Here is a 20,139-nt window from a genome sequence, read left to right as displayed (position 1 = left end):
TCGGGGTTCGTGACAATGAAAAGGAGCTGGAGTAGTTGGACAGCAAGATGAAAAGATCATGAAAATAGATGAAGTACAAGGACCAAAGGATGATAAGGGGAATAACCCTCACACTTGCATCGGGAATAGTTAGAACTTGAACAGAAAGAGCTTCCCTCTGAGACAGGATTAACAGTTAACAAAGCACTACAATTCATAACATTTTCATTCTCTCTCATCTCCTCTCTCTCTCTCTCTCCCGTGATCAAGCCATAACTACGCTCTTAAAGATATTTAACATAAAAATTCTCTCTCCCCTTTCGGCTAAGTACCAGTAAAGAATTTCTGCATTACGTACACGACAGTCGGGAGCCAGAATATAAATTTATATGCACTTCGAATCTGATGACCAGAGATAGGTACAGCCTATGGATATTTTTGATGAATAAACTAGTTGGACAAATACAGAAAGGCCAAAACAAGATGGAATAACATAAGGTGAGATCGTCGGTCGCTCGGTTCCCGCACTGTGACGTCACAGGGTGCGCGTTCGGACGGGCAGTGCACTTAATGATTACGTATGTTTTGACTGTAATTTGTTGCTATGGTGTTCACAATTTCCATACAGGAAAATACTCTCTCTCTATCACTTAAAACACAGTTATATCAAGTTATTTAAGACCTTACCATACAGAATATAATCTTGTTGGAATACAAATAACGAAAGTAACGAGGGTGAATGAATATGAAAAAAAAACAACAAACTTTCCAGACTTTTATTGAACTAGCGTATTGTTGCTTTTATTTACCAAAAAGTACTGAAGAATTTTTTAATTTTCTTTACACCTTTTTTAGAAATTCTGACTTCCTTTCAGCATTTATATCTTCATCATAAAATGTATTTTGCACCTAATAAAGAACTTTATTACTCCCTCTTGGAGCATCAATGTTTAATTCCCTGAAAATATTAACTAATTCGTAATCCCATCAACGCCTGGTTTCACTGTTCCCCATGAAAAGATTTAAAGTTATTCCATTTCCTTTCAATTACTGACAAGTTGAGGACTGGCCTAAACAGCACTTTCCTCCTCATTTTGGAGATCCAGTCGTTGTTTAGGCCTTCAATTTCTGGGAATCCTAAGAAAGGATATTTATTTCTGTACTTATGAGCTATATAACCTCCCAGATAATTTAAGGCTTCAATTTCTATACCATATTCAGACTCTACTCCAAGATCTACAAAATCCGCTTCCTCCAGCTCATAAGGTAGACCTTCCTGAGGAATTCTCATCAAGAGATGAGCAGAGATACATAATTCAGAGTCTAAGTCAACATGACTGGAGTCACTTTCTTCAGGAGGTTTTGGAAACCCAAGACTTACCTGGTTCCATAACACTAGTATTGCTCATACATGGCATGTTATCATCATTGGAAGCGACATTATGACCGTGATTGCTTAAAATGTTGTTCTTACCTAACAAGAAATTCCTCAGTCTACACTTGAACTCAGTCTATACTCTAACCCCACGATATCCTTTAGTGGGGTTCTTAAGAAATAAAAGGTGTAGGCCTAATTATTGTCTGCACAGGAAGACGTACTCAGAAGTACGTCAAATGCATAGGTCTAATCACCTGTTCGATCAACTTTACATTCATAAAATGAAAGTATCAAAGAAAAAAAAACAAAAATTTGGATAGCTCAATCAGATCATTTCTTCATTCAGTGCATAGGCTAGGCTAATCTAATTAGTACTCCATTTCAAGAATTTAGTCCAGGCTACTTATCAACCAAAGATATATCACTAAAAATTGCACTAATGAGATTGTAAACAAATTGTTAAACCATACCTGACTTTATGTCCTTAACAGGTAAATTTAAAGAGAGAACTGCGGTTTCTTTAATCTGTGATAACTTCTCTGGTAAAGTTGTGGTAGCAGTTCATATTGAAGATTTCTTTCGTAATCTTCTGTCCGGAAATGGACAGAACAAATCCTGGCATCCTTAAAATTAATATTATCACTTCTTTTACATGCATTAATCCATACTTTGGACTCCTCGGGGTCTTTAGGGAACCTGTGAAAACAAATCCCATACTGTCTGGATTATTGTGCACCCAAATATGGAATACACACCATTAATCGTGAACTGCAACAATGCAACTGACGGAGTGACAAGTGCATCGCCCAGTCGATGTGGTCCAGTGACGTCACTGAGAGAGGGAAATTAGCGATCGGATCCCTCGGTGAACACACCTTATGTTATTCCATCTTGGGCCAAAATACTTTCGACTTTATTCAGTCTACCACAGAGCCGCGAACAGTGTAAATGAGCCAGAGACGGGACCGCAGGGAGGAAGCACATAATTAATACAACTAAATTCCTTCACTAGGGCTAACACAGTCCCGTGAACAACGAACTCGAAGAAATGGTATAATTACACAAACAGTAAATCACCAATGGTAGTAATGGCTGAAAATCTTGAAATTCAACTTTTTAAAGGATCAAGACACGTCTGAACATTCTGTTGCCAATTTCTGACATTCTTAACCCACTTCCCATAATCTCTCATTCTCTCTAGGGGCGTGTATATCGCTGACGACGGGATTCTTCAGAAATGTGTTAGTGGCCCGGCATTTTTCTCGCTTCTACAAGGAGTCAATGACCTTAGAGGTCGCAATCCAAGAAACGGAAAATAAATAAATAAGTCAAATGTATGCTTGATGCAGTCATTAGATGAGCCTACAATTCCTCTTAAAAGTGTTTCCTCAAAATGCAGGTCTGTTATTCCTCCTTTGTAGATAAGCAATACAACCCCCCACCCCCCCCAACACACATACACCCACAATAAAATAAATAAGACAACACTATTTCAGGTATGCGAGGTTGCTAAGGAATCACAGTTCCCGCACCCCCCTCCCCCCAAAACAAATTCACATATCGTAAGATTTAAATCGCCTAGAAACTATGATGACAACTTCCATCTTGGCCTGCACAATAGCTGGTACGTCCCACCTCAAAAGAGAAACCTTTACGCAGCAAGGACTCATCGGTCATGACCAATGCGCGGCAATTTCCCTACGAGAGAGAGAGAGAGACGAGAGAGAGAGAGAGAGAGAGAGAGAAGAGAGAGAGAGAGAGAGAGAGAGAGAGAGAGAGTTTAACAAAGCATTTAGCCTAACTTTTTGCATAATGCATAATGTACATGGCCCTTCCGGTTTTCGGAAGAATTTAAAAAAGGAATTTTGTTACATACAATTATCAACCATGACTCAGACACACACATTAAATTATATATATATATATATATATATATATATATATATATATATATATATATATATATATATATATAATAACGGCCCGGTCTACATGCACACAAAATATTTCATGAAAATAGATCACCTACTAAACATATCATCCAAATTACATCAAATTCATGGCAACTTGGTTTGTGATAGCCTTCTAATGCGAGTAGGAACGCACAAAACAGTAAAAAAAAAAAACACCTTGTCAGGTAATAATAATAACGTTAATTCCTAAATCAGTATTGGAATAACCACCGATGTCACCAATGAGGCCGGTCTTTTTTTATGACACCTTTATGACGGGAGCTGATTCCTTAACCAACCGTTCTTATAGGGGATTTATATAACATAGTAATAATATTACACACAAGAGCACAACAGCTAAAATTACATGGCTTTTAACACACCCTATCACATCTAAAATCTTATTTCCTATATGCAGCTTCTAACTCAGATAGGTACAACAGCATTCTATAAACATTCATGTGTGTGTATGTATGTATGTATGTATGTGTATGTATGAATGTATATCTGTATATATATGTAATATATGTATATATACACCTTAGGCCTTGTGCATAGGCCACTCAGTGTTTGACATTTATCTAAACATGATCTGACACAGGAAAGGTTATTAAGTACCCATGGGAAAGTAAATAAAGAATGCTTATCTGTTTCACATTCTGTTTTATGGGTGACGACCGTTTTTGACCACCGTCTGTTCGCCACCTACATGATGGGCAGAGCTCGTCTTATGTATACTATTACTATAGCATGATAATGTAACAAAAACAAGTACAATAACTGTAGAATGAATGTGGTCATAAAAAATGTACTCTAAACTGTTTTAATAGTATATATCATATATACCTAATATAAATAAACAAAAACTGTCTTATATTATATATATATATATATATATATATATATATATATATATATATGTGTGTGTGTGTGTGTGTGTGTGTGTGTGTGTGTGTATAACAGCCTCAATAAGAACTAATTTAACTAAACACCTCAACATTTACACGTCCTGGGCTAAACCTTTCCCGTAACTTGATAACTAAATACTGTACAGATTATAATATTCGAGACCATATGTCAGTTATCGGATGAGGTACTACTTATCTCCAGCTAGTTACAATTAATAGCTAGTAATAACGTTTGCATTTCAAGTGAAAAACCTACAAAAACAAAAGTAGGCCTTCTTGGCCTAGCTGGCTAGCATAGGCTTTAAGTAACTTGGCAATAAACCAAATTGTAGTAAACCTACATATTTTATTACTAAAAATTCTCCGGCCGAGCTTATCATGTTGAATCCACGGGCCAAGCTATTTATGACTGAACAACCAAATACCAAGAGTTTAACCACTCACAGCTTTCTCCCTACTATTTTTACCTTTGTTAACCGTTCCGTCAAGGAAATTATTGTTATAATTATAAAAGTTATCACCAATACTCTCAATGCACGCAATATTGGTCATCTGACTTGTGATTAAACATAATGGAAAATATTTCAACCAACACAGCTGTGCATCAAATAATAGTAGCCTAACCCTCACTTCTGGGCTTACCTAGCTCTTCTGAAATGCTTGAAAATTGAACTCATTTAGCATACTGACAATTTACACACCTGCTGTGTCAATGCCGGATCAACATATGGTTTTTCGAGTTCCTTAAAGGGCTGGGGGGCGACACCTTCGTATTCCTTCAGAATAACCGTCTCTTCCTTTACAACAAACACATCCGGATACTTTATGAGGAAGTCCCTAAACTCCTTAACATGCTGCCCAGAGACATGTCGCACTTCGGGCGATGCCTGGGATCGGTGTCCCAAGAGAGACTTGATAGGGACCTCTGTACCAGCACCATACTGACGGAGTTTCCCGACGAAATAGTCGACAGCCTCCTGAGCGTAGTCGCGCTTCCCCAAGAGTTTGCCCGTCGGATCATGCGGGTTCGAGATGCCATTATTGTAGTTCGTGACGGACACATAATCATCCTCGAGGGTAAACAAGGACGGATATTGCTGAAGGAACTTTCTCAGTCCCGACTGGGATCCGCCAGCGATCTGGCGCATCTCTTTGGTGAACCCTTTAGTTCCGAATTGACAGCTGAGGTCATGCAACGTCCTCGGTTGACCCTTGTCCATAAGCCGGTCAAGGAAAAATAGTAACGTGAGATTTCGCACATGGTCATAATCTTTAGTGTCCATATTCATTAAAAATATATTAAAATTTATCTAATACGTCTTCAAAAACGAGTTAGCCACGAGTGCTCCCCGTACGTTCACAAACCGTCCATCCCCACCACTCTCTACAACCACACTGAGGCTTTACAGCGTCCGCTAGCACTCTGCTCATTGCCATCCACCGATTGTTTACCTTTCCAAAATAATGGATATTTGTGTATATAATGGGTACCATGATTACAAATGAATACAAAAACGCCATATATTTGTCAAATAAGTACATTAAAGCACAAATCGTGCACAGACGATGAAAACATTTGACAGAAACGATGACTTGACAACAGGCAGCAAAGATGTTGTATAAAACATAGAGCGCTCATTTTCTTATAAAAGTATGAGACCAAGGGACGTCATAACAGTAGGACCAACATCTACATTTCCACATGGCTCGGGTGGATTAGAAGTTTGTTTACTGTTCACTAACTATCATTGCGTAACATTTCTGTTCCATTTATTTTGGTTACATATAAATACAGTAAACATCTTACGAAAGAAAATGTTTTCTTTAATAGACTTTACAACGGGTAACTTTAAAAAACACGACTTAGTACCTTCCATCTAAATTTATATTGCAGTACGAGCTCTGGTGTAGCTAGCTATATACACATAAAATATACACAAACGAAAACTGACCAACAGAGGAGGAGATATCACGAACACACGCAAAATGCATATGGTTCGAATCCGCGAGCGGACGAAATTGTCAACTGAAAAAATTCCCCTTCGATTTACATATATGAAAATATATTAATTCCGAGGTAGAGCAAATTGGATATAAAAGGACATTTGTAGCTCAATACACACATACATACTCGTGTGTGTGTAGTGTATGTGTATATATATATATATATATATATATATATATATATATATATATATATATATATATATATATTATATATATATATATATATATATATATATATATATATATATATACACACACACACATTATATATATATATATATATATATATATATATATATATATATATAAAAGATATATGCCACGAAGGAAAAATAAACGAAGGAGTATCTGCGAGACCTTTCGACGTTAAACGTCCTCTGCTAAGCAGAAACTGACATACATGAGGTAAAAGACAATACAAGAAGATTTGTATAACTGACAGATAGGGATTATAAAGTGATTAGTACCTAGAATCCGACACACCTGAAAGATGAGTAACCTTCCCAAACATTCTCAGTTTGCCTTATTTTAACGGATTTGAAACCATTAAATCATTGTTAAATGCTTTTAATGTCAACCTTGTTTTTTCCCTTAATAACACACTAAAAGGAATGTTAATAAAAATAGCCCCAGAGAAAGCAACAACATAATATATAAAATTCCATGTATGGATTGTCCCTCATTTTATCTCGGACAGTCTAGCAAAGGCCTAGAAGTAAGGCTAAGTCAGCATAAATATTCTGTAAAAACTGGGCAAACATCTAATGCAATATTCATTCATTTAAGGGAAAACAACCACCGAATAAATTGGGTTGGTAGTTCAGTAATTGCAAGGTCAAGAGATGTCTTATCACAAAATCTTTTAGAATCTACTTTAATACAACTTACTTTTCATTGTAATTTCAATGATTAGTCGTGGCCTTTCTCATTTAGACCCTTGTATTTGTAACATGTTTAAGAATGACCTCAAAGATATAATTACAGACTTAAATAAAAATTAGTTGCCTTAGAGTTATCTTCATTGTAATGTATGTCTGACATGTATTGTGAATATGTATTGTGAATATGGTTTTGTTTACCAACTTCTGAATAGCTGTCACCTATAATCCTTTAATTGTCTTGTCCTTGTATCTGAGATGATTGTCTTAAACCTTTAATTGCACCCATTGTTTATGCTTGTTTGGGAAGGTTACTCATCTTCCAGGTGTGTCGGATTCTAAGTACTAATCTCTTTATAATCCCTATCTGTCAGTTATACGAATCTTCTTGTATTGTCTTTTACCTCATGTATGTCAGTTTCTGCTTAGCAAAGGACGTTTAACGTCGAAAGGTCTCGCAGATACTCCTTCGTTTATTTTTCCTTTGTGGCATATATCTTTATTTATGGATTTATCACGTTCCTAACATTCGTGATTCAGTTATACACACACACACACACACATATATATATATATATATATATATATATATATATATATATATATATATATATATATATATATATATATATATATATATATATATATATATATATATATATATATATATATATATATATATATATATATATATATATATATATATATATGTGTGTGTGTGTGTGTGTGTGTGTATTATATATATATATATATATATATATATATATATATATATATATATATATATTATGTGAGAGAGAGAGAGAGAGAATTTCGCATCGTATCAATTTCTTTTAAATGGCCAGCAATTTTAGACGTAAATGAATTTTAGTAATTTTAGGCGTAAAAGAATTTTAGTAATTTTAGGCGTAAACGAACTAACTTTATTATCAGCTGTTTGTCGATCAATTATAGTTCTGTATGCCACAAAAAATTACAAATGTCGGTCAGGGATGTTATTACATACATCTGTTTGTTTCTCCGTGTCAGTAAGATGTCACAAGGACAGGCCAACGGAATTTGATGAAACTTTATGGATATTAGGTCATCTTCTCAGGATGACTATCTTGAAGGACAAAGCTGTTCGACGTTGACGATTCGTTGCCATCGAAACCATTCTTATTCTTCCATAGCTGAGTGGCCTGGTGGCCACTATGCTGGGAGTGACCCGTGAACCTGTCAAACGTCTGCAGCAAGAGGAAAGAATCTAATCTGAAAGTCAGTTTTCTTGTTTGAAAGGAAATTTATCGGGACGCTAACATTAATTCAAACCGCGCTTATTAACTTTCAAATGAGAAAGAGATTTCTTAGAGGTTAGTGCTTACTTTTTTTTTACCGGTCCCGCTCTACCGACAGCACTCCGAGACCCGCAGATTGAATGATCATATACACAATAGTCCATAGATATTCTGAGATTTATGCAGCGTATACTCCGTATTAATTGTAAAATCTTCGTTACCGTAACACCCAGGGAGTAATAAAAAAATCTTCAATTTTTTCTTGTTCGTATGGTGTTTTTACGCTGCATGGAACCAGTGGTTATTCAGCAACGGGACCAACGGCTCTACGTGACTTCCGAACCACGTCGAGAGTGAACTTCTATCCCTAGAAATACACATCTCTGACCCCTCAATGGAATGCCCGAGAGTCGAACTCGCGACCACCGAGGTGACTCCATTTTTTCTCAAACGATTTAATATTTTCAGTCCCCCTCGATTTCAGGAGGGAGCTTATTGTACAGTCTTGGATTTGCAAATTTAAAGACTCTTAGCTTATGTCATTTGAAACCATGTGTAGTAACTAATCTAGTGTTGACTCCTTCTGCTGGTTGTATTATACACAAGCCTTTCGAATAATTTTGGACACTCAGTCTTCATAGCATAACATTTCCTTATACATATTTTAAACTTACAATGACATGGTTAATCAGGGCATTTACTTTTTCTTTGTATTTTTTCAAGTTAACATGTGATTCTTTTTTTGTACTTGAAAGAAATTTAATGGTAACTAAAGGAATAAAGTACTGAGGGCATTAGAGCAAGAAGGAAACGTCTGGGAGACATCTTGAATGGATGCACGAAAAATGGGAGTCGAGATAAATAGGAGAGAGAGAGAGAGAGAGAGAGAGAGAGAGAGAGAGAGAGAGAGAGAGAGAGAGAGAGAGAGACGATTTCTGTATATTCAATTATTCAATAATACCTACTTCAGCGGCCAGCGGTTGAAGGCCGTTGCTGTGTAAACAAGATAGGCGGTGAATTCGAGTTATTAGGATGTCATAGGCAACGACGTGTGCACCACTCGCCTATTGGAAGCAGATACAATGTCTGCAGGCTTCGTCTAAGATATTGCTGGACCCACATACCTCTTCAAATAATAACAAGACACCCCAACACCTTCACGAAACTGTCACTAACCGCTATGCCTTAATTTTGGTGGAGGAAACCAACTGTGACTGTCAAAATGCGTCTGTGCAGCCTTTTGAGAGAGGAGATATTTTCTTGGTGTTTTAAGTGAAAGTCCACAGATGTGTTATCTGCCGAGTGTTTACGATTATTAAAAAGAAAACTAAAGGGAGAGATGAAGAGGGGAGGGGTGTGGCGGCTAGGGGACCTGCCTACGGAAACACTCATCATAGACTACATTTTTCAATGAAATAAACTTTTCATTGTCGAAGGAAAATGATTCGTTTACCCGACTGAAATTTAACGTTTACCATTACTTTCACCAGATAGTAACATTAATAATAATAATGATATTCACACGCACTTACGGTAAGAGACAAAAATATCATCCTATATAGTTACCTAGACTATCCCGAGACATACATGAATTGCTATTAAAAAATAGTTATAAGACGAAATACAGCTAAGGATAAGGAAAACGTAGGTGAAATATAGCAAATGGCCACTGAATTTGAAGGCACTGCTGTAGACTCCTTAATTATATGTATCAACGTCATTAATACTAGGATCCCCTGACGAAAGTTGCACGCAATATTACAGAAGGAAAAATTAATGACTCCGGTACTAGGCCTTGAACAGCAGCACGCCTCAACCAAATAAAGAAGCGACATTCTCTGCGTAATCGGTAGTTCAAGAGCCATAGAAACAAAAGGGAAAGGGAAGTTCCTTTTTAACTAAACCTTCTATGAAATGAATGTACAGAAAATCTCATGACGATAGATTAAATTACACCATTTCTGGAGTAAGAGGAAACATCGTATATTAGCTAATACTTGCAGCCGCTGAGCCTAGGTGTTGCCAGTGCACCAGTCCGTGGTGTAATAGAGGAATAATAAGAGATTGGCTCGTTAGAGAAGTCTTGGTTTTACAATGCAAAACAGATGAGCCCTCTAGTTGAATGAACATATCATTTGCTAAGTACCTTCCTCTAGTATTTCCCACGCGCTCTACATAGTAAGCGCGCGCGCACACACACACACACGCATACAATAAAATAGACGTTGTCTCCGTAACGATTGATTCTTCTTTCTCCCTGGTGCTTTTTTGTTTTTTTAGTTGGTCTTGAGTTTTTACAATTAACGACAAGCAAAATTTGCTATCAACATTTTGTGTGTGTGTATATATATATATATATATAATATATATATATATATCTATATATATATATATATATATATATATATATATATATATATTATAAAGTAAGAGGAGCGCATCACTACGCCCCCCTCAGTAATCGGTTATCGGTTACGGGAATTTTCCTTAATTTGCCTTGCTTCTCAAGGGAATCCAAAGAGATATTTGATGGATTTTCCCAGTCTGCCTGTGCTTTGCAGTAAGCACTAAACACTAAGATTGCACTACAATGTTATGTTCTCACCACTAAGCATTTCATATAGGCCGGGTGCCTCACACTGGACATGCAACATAGTAATATATTCGTAAAGAAAACAAATAATAGAAACATTTCGACACCTAGGTAGTACCAAGCTCACCTCAGATGTTTGGAACAGTTCAGAGGTAATGACCCTTATTACTTTCTTCTGCCTATTATCACAAGTATGTATACCTGTTGTGGCTTTTATTGTCTACACGTGTACTAAACTCCTTCATGTCGCTAGCTAATTTATCTCCTTATGTCATGGAATCCTGTGTTTATCTGAAGATTAGGCATATAACCGTGAGAATTTCCCACAGTGCTATAAAACAAGAATATTATCCTCAATCACTCAATATGCAGTAAAGTTTTGGTCACCAACACTAAGAAAAGACATAAATAGACTAGGAGTAGTGCAAGCAAGAGCCACAAAGTTAATTCCATCCATCAGGCAAATAGGTTGCCGAAGACGACTAGAGAGCCTGAACATGTATGGCTTAGAAACATGACGATTGCGAGGACAACTTTTAGAAACATTTAAAATACTGAAAGGCATAACAAAAGTAGACAGTAACCTATTTACATTAAACGAAAACCAGTAACCTATTTACATTAAACGAAAACCAGACAAGAAATAATGGTTGGAAACTAAAACTGACGACATACAACACATCCTATTGTGGGAACTTCTTTACATACAAGATATGCGAGTCGTGGAATAAACTGCCACCAGAAGTTGTACACAGCAATTGTGTGAAGAGTTTAAAAGAAAGCCAGACAAAATCATTATGCCACTGTAAATGCACAGTAAAACCTGCTCCTACAGATTAGTGAGCACACGATGCCTCCTCGGATGGACTAACAAGTCTTTGAGACATCCTATTCCTTATAACTCTCGCGAATCCTGATTGTTCCCTCTATTCCTTTGCCGCCAACCCACTTTTTTCCCCCCGTCCTAGAAGCATTTGCGAGTTTCGATATTTGCCGTAGCTTGCCAAAACGGGCACCCTTTTCAATGGGCAGAAGAGGTAATTTTAAAAATGATTATTTGCTTTGTTCGCAAAAGTTTTTAGCTGCTAAAAAGTGTTGTGTTGCTCTCTTTTCTTCTTTCATCTTTCGTTAATGTTATGACTTAATCCTGTTCGACCAAGATTTTTTTTATAGTGGCGGCCTCCTAAAATTTTTTTTTTTTTCAGATTATAAAGCTTTATTTATATATTCAACATATCTATTCATATTTTCAAACTTTCGTTTGGTCACTTAGGTTTTTATAAGAGTGAAGCCTCATTCTGTATGGCACTGCTATAATAATAATAAGTGCTATTTATTTTACGAACAAAGACCAGCTTTGTTAGCATTTGGTTTACTGCTGAAGTCATGTAAAACATACAGTTTGGAGTCGAAGGTAACACCGTGGATCGTCAAGTGAGCGGGAGAACGGTTGATCAATAACGTTTGCTGATCCGTCCGAGATCTAGCGGCAACTTCAGTTAGTATTCCTAGCAATTGAAACTGTTACAAGAACTGCATTATATACATACTATACTAGTTTCCTTGTTAGACTAGCAATCATGTCACAAGTCAAAAACTAAACTACTAAAGTCCTAAGGAGCTACCCTGTGGGAGCTCAGATAGGACGGGCTAGTCGAACCACCTACTATAGTTTCGTTTGGAATTCTTAAACATCTACACTTTGGCTACACTGTATATTAATGAATTCAGTACTATTTTCTTTTCTTAGCTATTTCTTGTAGTTCCTATTGAACCCCAACTCCCTTTCACATCTGTCAGCTCTGCTCAGTTTCCTTTTTTTCCAGATGCTGTTTCCATATTACGTTATTTTCTTAAGAATATCTCCAAGCCTAACGTATTTTTAGTTATTTATCGCTCCCTTTACTTTTTTATTTCTCTTGATAAGATGTCGTCCCTGCAAAATTCTCAGCGCATTGTTTTAGATCACATTTACATTATGGAAAAAGTACTTTACCCATTTCCTTCAGTAAAGTTTTCACAAGCAAACTCTGACATTAGAAATCTTTTTTCTTATTCTATCACCTGGATCTCCTTTAGCTGACTGGTGCAATGTACACAACAATAGCATATTCATTGCTTCCCCCATCTCTGGACAGAGGACTCTTCTTCCTCGCCATCCTACAATATACTGCACTGTTCTCTACCTTAATTTCTTCACCAATGGGTTCCTCTATCAGCTTCCTATGTGTAAATCTACGATTAATTCTACTTGTTGTCTTCTTTACCTCTAGCTTCTTTAATGTTCTAGAAAAAAAATCCCCGTTTTTGTCAAATAGCAATTTTGCCGAATGTTTTTCTTTACCATCGGGTATCCACTAAGCAGTTATTTCCAGCTCTAGGTCAGGGTTGTGACCCTCACAATTCAATCGTTTACACTACCATATTAAGGCCCAGTAATTATTATTCCATTTTTCAGACCTCTGTCCCCAGATTTTTTTGTTTCGTGGAGATCTTTGGATGATTCAATTGTAGCTTCCTCGAAACATCTGTACGGCTTGACATTCAAACGCGTAGAATATTGTATTACTAATGATTTCATGAATAACAATTAATATAATTTTCTCTTGATTTATAGTTTCATTTCTGAAAAAAGGATTATAACAGAATAAAAAAAACACGTGCATTTTCACATATAAAAATTTTAATATTTTTGTCGAACATTTTTCTTGTGCTTGCGAGATGGAAAACCGCCAGCCTATGTAAAATAAAAGGAATAGCAATTTCACTAAATAAAAAAAACGTTGATGGCTTTATAATAAAGAAAAATTAAATGGCATCGGGTGACGAGATGCAGGTTAAACGGCATTACTAAAAAAAAAAAAAAAAAAAAAAAAAAAAAAAAGTTGAAATTGAATAGCCGAGATGAAAAATGCACAAGTTACGACTGGGAAATTTTCGTACAAATATGTCTTACTTTTAAAAGGTATTATTTATTACTTATTTTGACTTTCTAGAAAAAACATTTCCTCGAGAACGATTGGATATTATAGTTAATTCTTTTCCAAACACCTGGAAATAAAGAATGCAGTTTAAAGGAACAATAATACGTTGTTCCAATGTCATCAGTTCTTTTCTCCACATGTTACCAGAGTTTTGACTTAATTTTCCATCCTTGACTGAAATAATGTATACTACCCAGTTACATGGACGAAAATCGTAAATAAAGAAAAAAAATCAGCTGAAACTTTGCGATCTATAGTACACAATAATGCAGTGCATGTTCTCTTATAAACCAGTTCCTAAACCTTACCAGTAACCCATGAAAATGAATAATAATAGTCTTTGAAGAAAACCTTTTACACTTTACTTAAAATGATAAATTCTGGATATCCCGTTCGTCGGCATTATCTCTAATTTGTCACAGTCAGCAGTTCTAAGATTGGCAGATTCTTTGAGTCTGACTTAATTTCTATCGACAGTCGAACTTTAAAATTCTCTGCTTACTAGTGTTTTCCTGTCTTTCACGGACCTTCGATACGTCGAGAAAGGTACCTGCAGATTCTCCTGGGGATAAATGTTAACATTTGCTCCTTATTTTGCTAATTTTCTCTTCCACTTTTTCTCATGTTAAGGCTTGCTATAGGCATGCTCCCCCTTTTCGGCTGTCTTAATTTAACAGTGACAAATTAATTTCATTCAACTGGATTCTCTAAGCGCATCAAAAAAGTTAACAAGGTGCTTTGAACAGTTGGATAGCAGAATTAAAGTTGACACTTCTGTGGATTATGTTCCTGTGAAAAAACTGACCAGAACGCAGAAACAGTCATCCATAATTGTTGAAATAAATAACCATCGAACGGATATTTTCCAGAAAATAATTGCCGTATTTAAAGATATTCAATTGCCGTATTTAAAGACATTCTTGAGCTCACATTAGTGTCAAGTATTACTCAGGCTAATGGTGAATTAAATCACTCGCTTAGAATTATCAATCACTCAACTCCTAACAATGGTTGTAGAAGTGACACTTATTTTTGAGCTTTCAAGTTGGCACATGTCGTAAGACGAAATTTATGATGCAAAAGACACTGGAGGGGAATAAATAGACCAATCTGAACATTTGTGTACCACTAAACTGTTGTATCGCTAGACGTTTTGGAGGTAATTTAGGCTATTAAGAGAATCCTTTTGGATGCATGATACCGTCAACCCTCTCCATGTGGCTAGATGTTGGATTTTAGGTCCGGTGATGGCATAAGGCCACTAGGTCAGCTCAATAGCCACCACCACCACCACCAGTAGTAGTAGTAGTAGTAGTAGTAGTAGTAGTAGTAGTAGTAGTAGTAGTAGTAGTAGTAGTAGTAGTAGTAGTAGTAGTAGTAGTAGTAGTAGTAGTAGTAGTAGTAGTAGTAGTAGTAGTAGTAGTAGTAGTAGTAGTAGTAGTAGTAGTAGTAGACATGCCTTTGAAACGGCTCCCTTGCTTGTTTTATTCCTCCTTTGTTTGTGTTTGAGTTTCTTCTCTCTGAAATGCCACATTTCTTTAATAAAATCTTTCCTATTCTCCACTTCCTTCCTCAGTAGATCTACCAATAAGGGTAAATCTGCTACTAATTCCTTTCTATTTTCTTGATAGAGTAGCTGCATAAAGCTATGTCTATTTCTAATCTCATTGTATGCTGGACAGTAAAGTAAGAAATGTTCTAAATTTTCATGTTGTTCCTCACAGCAGCAACAGTTGCACACTTTCCCTGGAGTGGAAGAACCTACAAGAAGAGGAGGAGTGACGGCAAGTTAGTTAATGTTTAGAAAGATGTCACTTTTCCACGTAACGCTCCACAGTTCCATATGAAATTAACATAGTAGTTTCCATTAATGAAGCACATTTACAGGTTTGCAAATCCATAATTTTCATGACGTACCATAGCTTCTTAGGGTAAGGTATTAACGTAAATATATCCACGTAGCTGTATGTAGGCTACCTATGCCGTGCTAGGTAACTCAACCCGCCAACACAGATTAAACTTAGAAAATCAGCTGAATTCATCATCATCTACCTAGGTAGGTACCTTACTAATGTTAACGTTAGTGATTCGGTAAACTTAATGGTGTTTTAGGGTAGGTATCGCTATTTTTCCATGAAAGGCTGTTTTTAGCTTAGGAGAAGACTGGTTAGCCTATATCGTCCAGTGGTTCCCAAACTTTACCATACCAATGACCCCAAGATTAGCTTATGATGAGGCCCAACGGAGGATCCCAGCCAATCAAAAGTTATCATTACCATACCTGGATACCCAGTACAACGTACTTAGGGTAAATGACCGAGCGGAGACATAGCGGTCACCTCTCTCGGAAAGCAGCCACTTCCCAAAAAAGCGCTTGAATTACCTACTTAGCCTAGCTATGCCATTATTAGGGCTAGGTTATCTATTTTGAAATTTATCAGCAGCAGCTTAGAGGTCTTGGTGTGCTGCCTGGACTGATGCTTATGGCAGCAAATTCAAGTAGGTAGGCTAAGTAGCTAGGCTACTACCTAGGGTAAAAAACCGCATGGTACAGGGGAAGACCATGTACGATCAATGTGTACAACCCCAAGAAAAGTACATTATAACGCGTCCTGACACCGGAGTAGAGGTCTTTAGCTCCTTTTCTCACCAACAACAAGTTGCATCTGATGCCCATCTCCGATGTCAGGACGCGTTATAATGTACTTTTTTTGGGGTTGTACACATTGATCGTACATGGTCCACCCCTGTACCATGCGGTTTTTTACCCTATACTTTTTCGGGAAGGTGGCCACGATCAAGGATCGGTGGCCGCTGTGTTGCCACTCAGTCATTTACCCTAGGTAGTACATTCAATATTTGAATACTATTCCTGCACAAAGTAATTACCTAGGCAGCTAGCCTCTTGCACACTGAAGTAGAATCAGTTAAGAGTTGTGGCCCATCCTGGCAGCACACTGAGACCTCTACATTCCTCTTGAAGTAAGAGTTTTCTCCTAAATTACGAAATAGCATAAATTCAAGAGCTTTTTTTTGGGAAGTTGTTGCGTTCCGAGAGAGGTGGCTGCTATGTCACTGTTCAGTCATTACGCTACCCAAAGTTACCAGAAGGTTTAAAACATGCTGTGGCAAGATATCAAGAAGGTACAGCTGATATACTATATAAAGATATTAAAGAAAACCTACCTATCCAACAACTGGCTCGGAATGGTTAATAAGTAAATTATGACCTGGTATCTCAATATTTGAAAATATTTTAAACACCTCTATACTTAAAAGGGATTTGCTTTTAAAAAAATTACCCAGCGACTGAAATTAGGTCATTCACAGGAAATCTGCATTGCAAATACTGACCTTTATCCTACAGTTAATATGAACTTTATTTGATTTTTATCAGGCTGATCATTCAAATGTTTACAATTTTCTCATTACAATAGTTTTTTGTAATGCTAAATAAAGAACTCAGGGAAGAATGGAATTTTATCTGATCGCAAACTTGCAATAATACTAGGATAATGAAGGATCATGCCTTTTAGAAAAGACCAAACAGTTTTGAAACAAGAAACCTGTGAGATGGCTATAATAATAATGAAAGATGTAGGGCACAGCATCTAAGGCTAGGTTAGGTAAAAGTCAGTCTGGTTATGTCAAATTCTCTCAGAAACAGACTACCTTTACAGAAGAAATGCCTGTTACAGTATCCCTGACCCCTCACTTTATATTTGCTCTAACAATTCTAGCAAAGCATATGGTAGGCTAAGCCATATCTAGTCTGAATGCATCCAAACTGAATGTATCCAAACACGTTTCAGAACACTTACCTAACCTATGCCTAGACTATTTTAGTAGGAAGCAGGTAGACTAGATCAGTAGTTCCCAAACTATGGTCTGCAGACCCCTTGGGGGTCTAGGAGAAGGCCCTAGGGGGTCCACAGCATTATGAAAATTAATATTTTTTTCTGAAAATTTATATTTTTGTGCAATATGAAAATTATTTTTCCATCTCCAGAAAAAATATATATGCAGTAGTATACAATACAAGATATATATCACTGAGGCTGTATCATCCTAGTGGCGGTGTTCTTGATACTATTGCAATATGTATACCACCTGTACACTAGATGCAAGTACATACATACTTTGAAAATGAATACAATCGACCCCCTGGATTTGTGGGGACAGGTACCACAGCCGCCTGGGAATAGCTAAAATCTTTGAATACTTGATGCCCATCTAAAAATGCTTGCAACTGCCTATATTTTTATAGTTTAAATACCAAAAAAAAAACCTGTAAAATTGCTTATATGTACCTGCCTATTTTAATAGTTTTATCATGAAAAATGTACGTACGTATTTAGTCACGAGAATAATATGAAAATACATGCAGTAATTGGTGAATATTTCTCTATGAAAAATTCAGTGAATAGGTGAATTTTCCGCAAATAACATGTATGTATGTATATATGTTTCACAGAAAAATCTGCAAATAGGCGAAGCTGTGAATCCAGAACCACAAACAGGCAGGGGTCGACATGTTGCATATTATTATGTAGTAATATACATTTTTTTTTTTTTTTTATAAAAATATGAATGAGCAATTATGTATATGAAACACAGAAATATGTATGGAGTAGTAAAAACTATTTTTAAAGGAATACAGAATTTGAATTTGACTATTATAAATGTAATTTTTATAACTGTCTACATCTTTTATTATTTTCCAGATTCCAAAGGACAGAAAGTGCTACATTTTGTTCAGTTTGGTACAACGTTACTACTCCGAACATGGCAGGAAGATTAGTTATTGAAGTTAAGCAGTCAATAAGCATAAAATATTCACATAACAGTGATGGAAAAAATGTAGCACAACCTGTGGCAGTAATGCCACAAACTGGAGCCGTAGTAACAATCAATTCATAATATTAGTTGTCTTTCAACAGTGAGGACATCAAGTTGTCAACTAGAAGTTCATGTCACAAGAACACCAAAAGTTTTAGAAGTAAAGTCATTAAGCGGAACTTTTCAAGTTTCAGAACCTAGTGCCAGTAACTCTGGTGGTGTCTGAAAATTAAGTAGCAAGGAGTTCTGGAAGTAATGCACCAGTAACTATTAGTAGTATTAACAATACATCTCCCTCAACAAAGTCAAGAAGAGATGCCACATGTACTGCCAGTCATGACTCCAAAATTAGATAAACTTATTCCTAGAGGTCCAAAGGAGAACACTATTGATGAAAGATCTACCAGAGCACCAAAAACAATTAATCAAAATTCCTGAAAATGTTGCAGTACTCCAAAAATTCTGCATTCTGCTGTACTTCCATAGAGTTGCACTCTCCAGTGTAAAAGTCCAGAAGTAGCTCACAATAGCAGCAAAAGATATGGCTCTTATGGTTTTGCTGATAATTGTCAAGTAAATGTTAATATTTGTAAGACACCTATGAACAAATATGGGGTCATCAACTTGGTGAAAAGCAGAAGCAGTGTGATCTTAGAGGAGGTGCATATAAAGACCTGGAATGTGCCTTTGATGTAGGGAATGACCAGGATAACCTTCCTTGTGCACTTTTTAGTACAGAAAACGGCAAAGAATTTCCTGAGTGTTCTACTTTTTTACATTTAAGAAAAACCTTCACTCGGCTTGATAGTATCATAAATGATACTGATACCAGTAGATATGATTTTCAAGAAGAGTTTCAAAAGGTAATGGAAAAAGTGAAGAAGAGAAGGTCTACACTCAAGTCGAAGATCATCAATACAGTTTTGGTGACATTAAGTCATATGGTTCAGTTTTACCCATGCTGAGCATCACAGGTAAGTACATAAAGTGTAAAAGTTGTAATGGTATTTCCCCATATATTGATTTTTTCCAAAGGATTTTAACAAATCGAGTATGCTATATTTTACAGTAACTTTATTACAAAAATTAATTGCTTTTGACAGAAACTTTATTTTTCGATAGGTTTTGGTCAAAGTACTGTGCAGTATATTCAGGTAATGTACAAATATCCCATTTATGTTTGGAAAAAGAAAATTGATTAAAAGCAGCTGGAGAGCTGTTCGAGAATATTTGAAAATCTTTGATCCGAAGAATGGGAAGAGAATAATAATTAATGATAAACAAAACTAATGTGTTTGGAGGAAAATCAGGATAATTTTATACAGGCAGTCCCCGGGTTACGTC

The 20,139-nt window shown here is 36.3% G+C and overlaps 1 protein-coding gene and 1 long non-coding RNA gene across 6 annotated transcripts in view; one reads left to right on the top strand and one right to left on the bottom strand.

The window, feature by feature from the left end:
• Positions 1 to 20,139, bottom strand: part of LOC135222824 (uncharacterized) — a 273,561-nt gene that overhangs the window by 225,636 nt on the left and 27,786 nt on the right. The window contains exon 1 of one of the 3 annotated variants that reach the window (XM_064261135.1): positions 4,919 to 5,622. The exons of 1 other annotated variant lie outside the window; for it this stretch is intronic. In XM_064261135.1, the coding sequence (XP_064117205.1) occupies positions 4,919 to 5,506 (588 nt within the window). In that variant the 5' untranslated portion in view covers positions 5,507 to 5,622. Of the gene's footprint in view, positions 1 to 4,918; positions 5,623 to 20,139 lie in introns of those variants that run through there. One more of the 3 variants, XM_064261134.1, reaches the window with a different exon arrangement.
• Positions 15,616 to 20,139, top strand: part of LOC135222823 (uncharacterized) — a 31,199-nt gene continuing 26,675 nt past the window's right edge. Inside the window, exons 1-2 of one of the 3 annotated variants that reach the window (XR_010316359.1) lie at positions 15,616 to 15,843; positions 18,681 to 19,769. This is a non-coding gene — a long non-coding RNA (uncharacterized LOC135222823). The remainder of the gene's footprint in view (positions 15,844 to 18,680; positions 19,770 to 20,139) is intronic. The other 2 variants (XR_010316356.1, XR_010316357.1) reach the window with 2 other exon arrangements.

Source organism: Macrobrachium nipponense, chromosome 8, assembly GCF_015104395.2.
Source record: "Macrobrachium nipponense isolate FS-2020 chromosome 8, ASM1510439v2, whole genome shotgun sequence".
Classification (NCBI taxonomy): domain Eukaryota; kingdom Metazoa; phylum Arthropoda; class Malacostraca; order Decapoda; family Palaemonidae; genus Macrobrachium; species Macrobrachium nipponense.
This window is presented reverse-complemented; position numbering and strand designations above follow the sequence as displayed.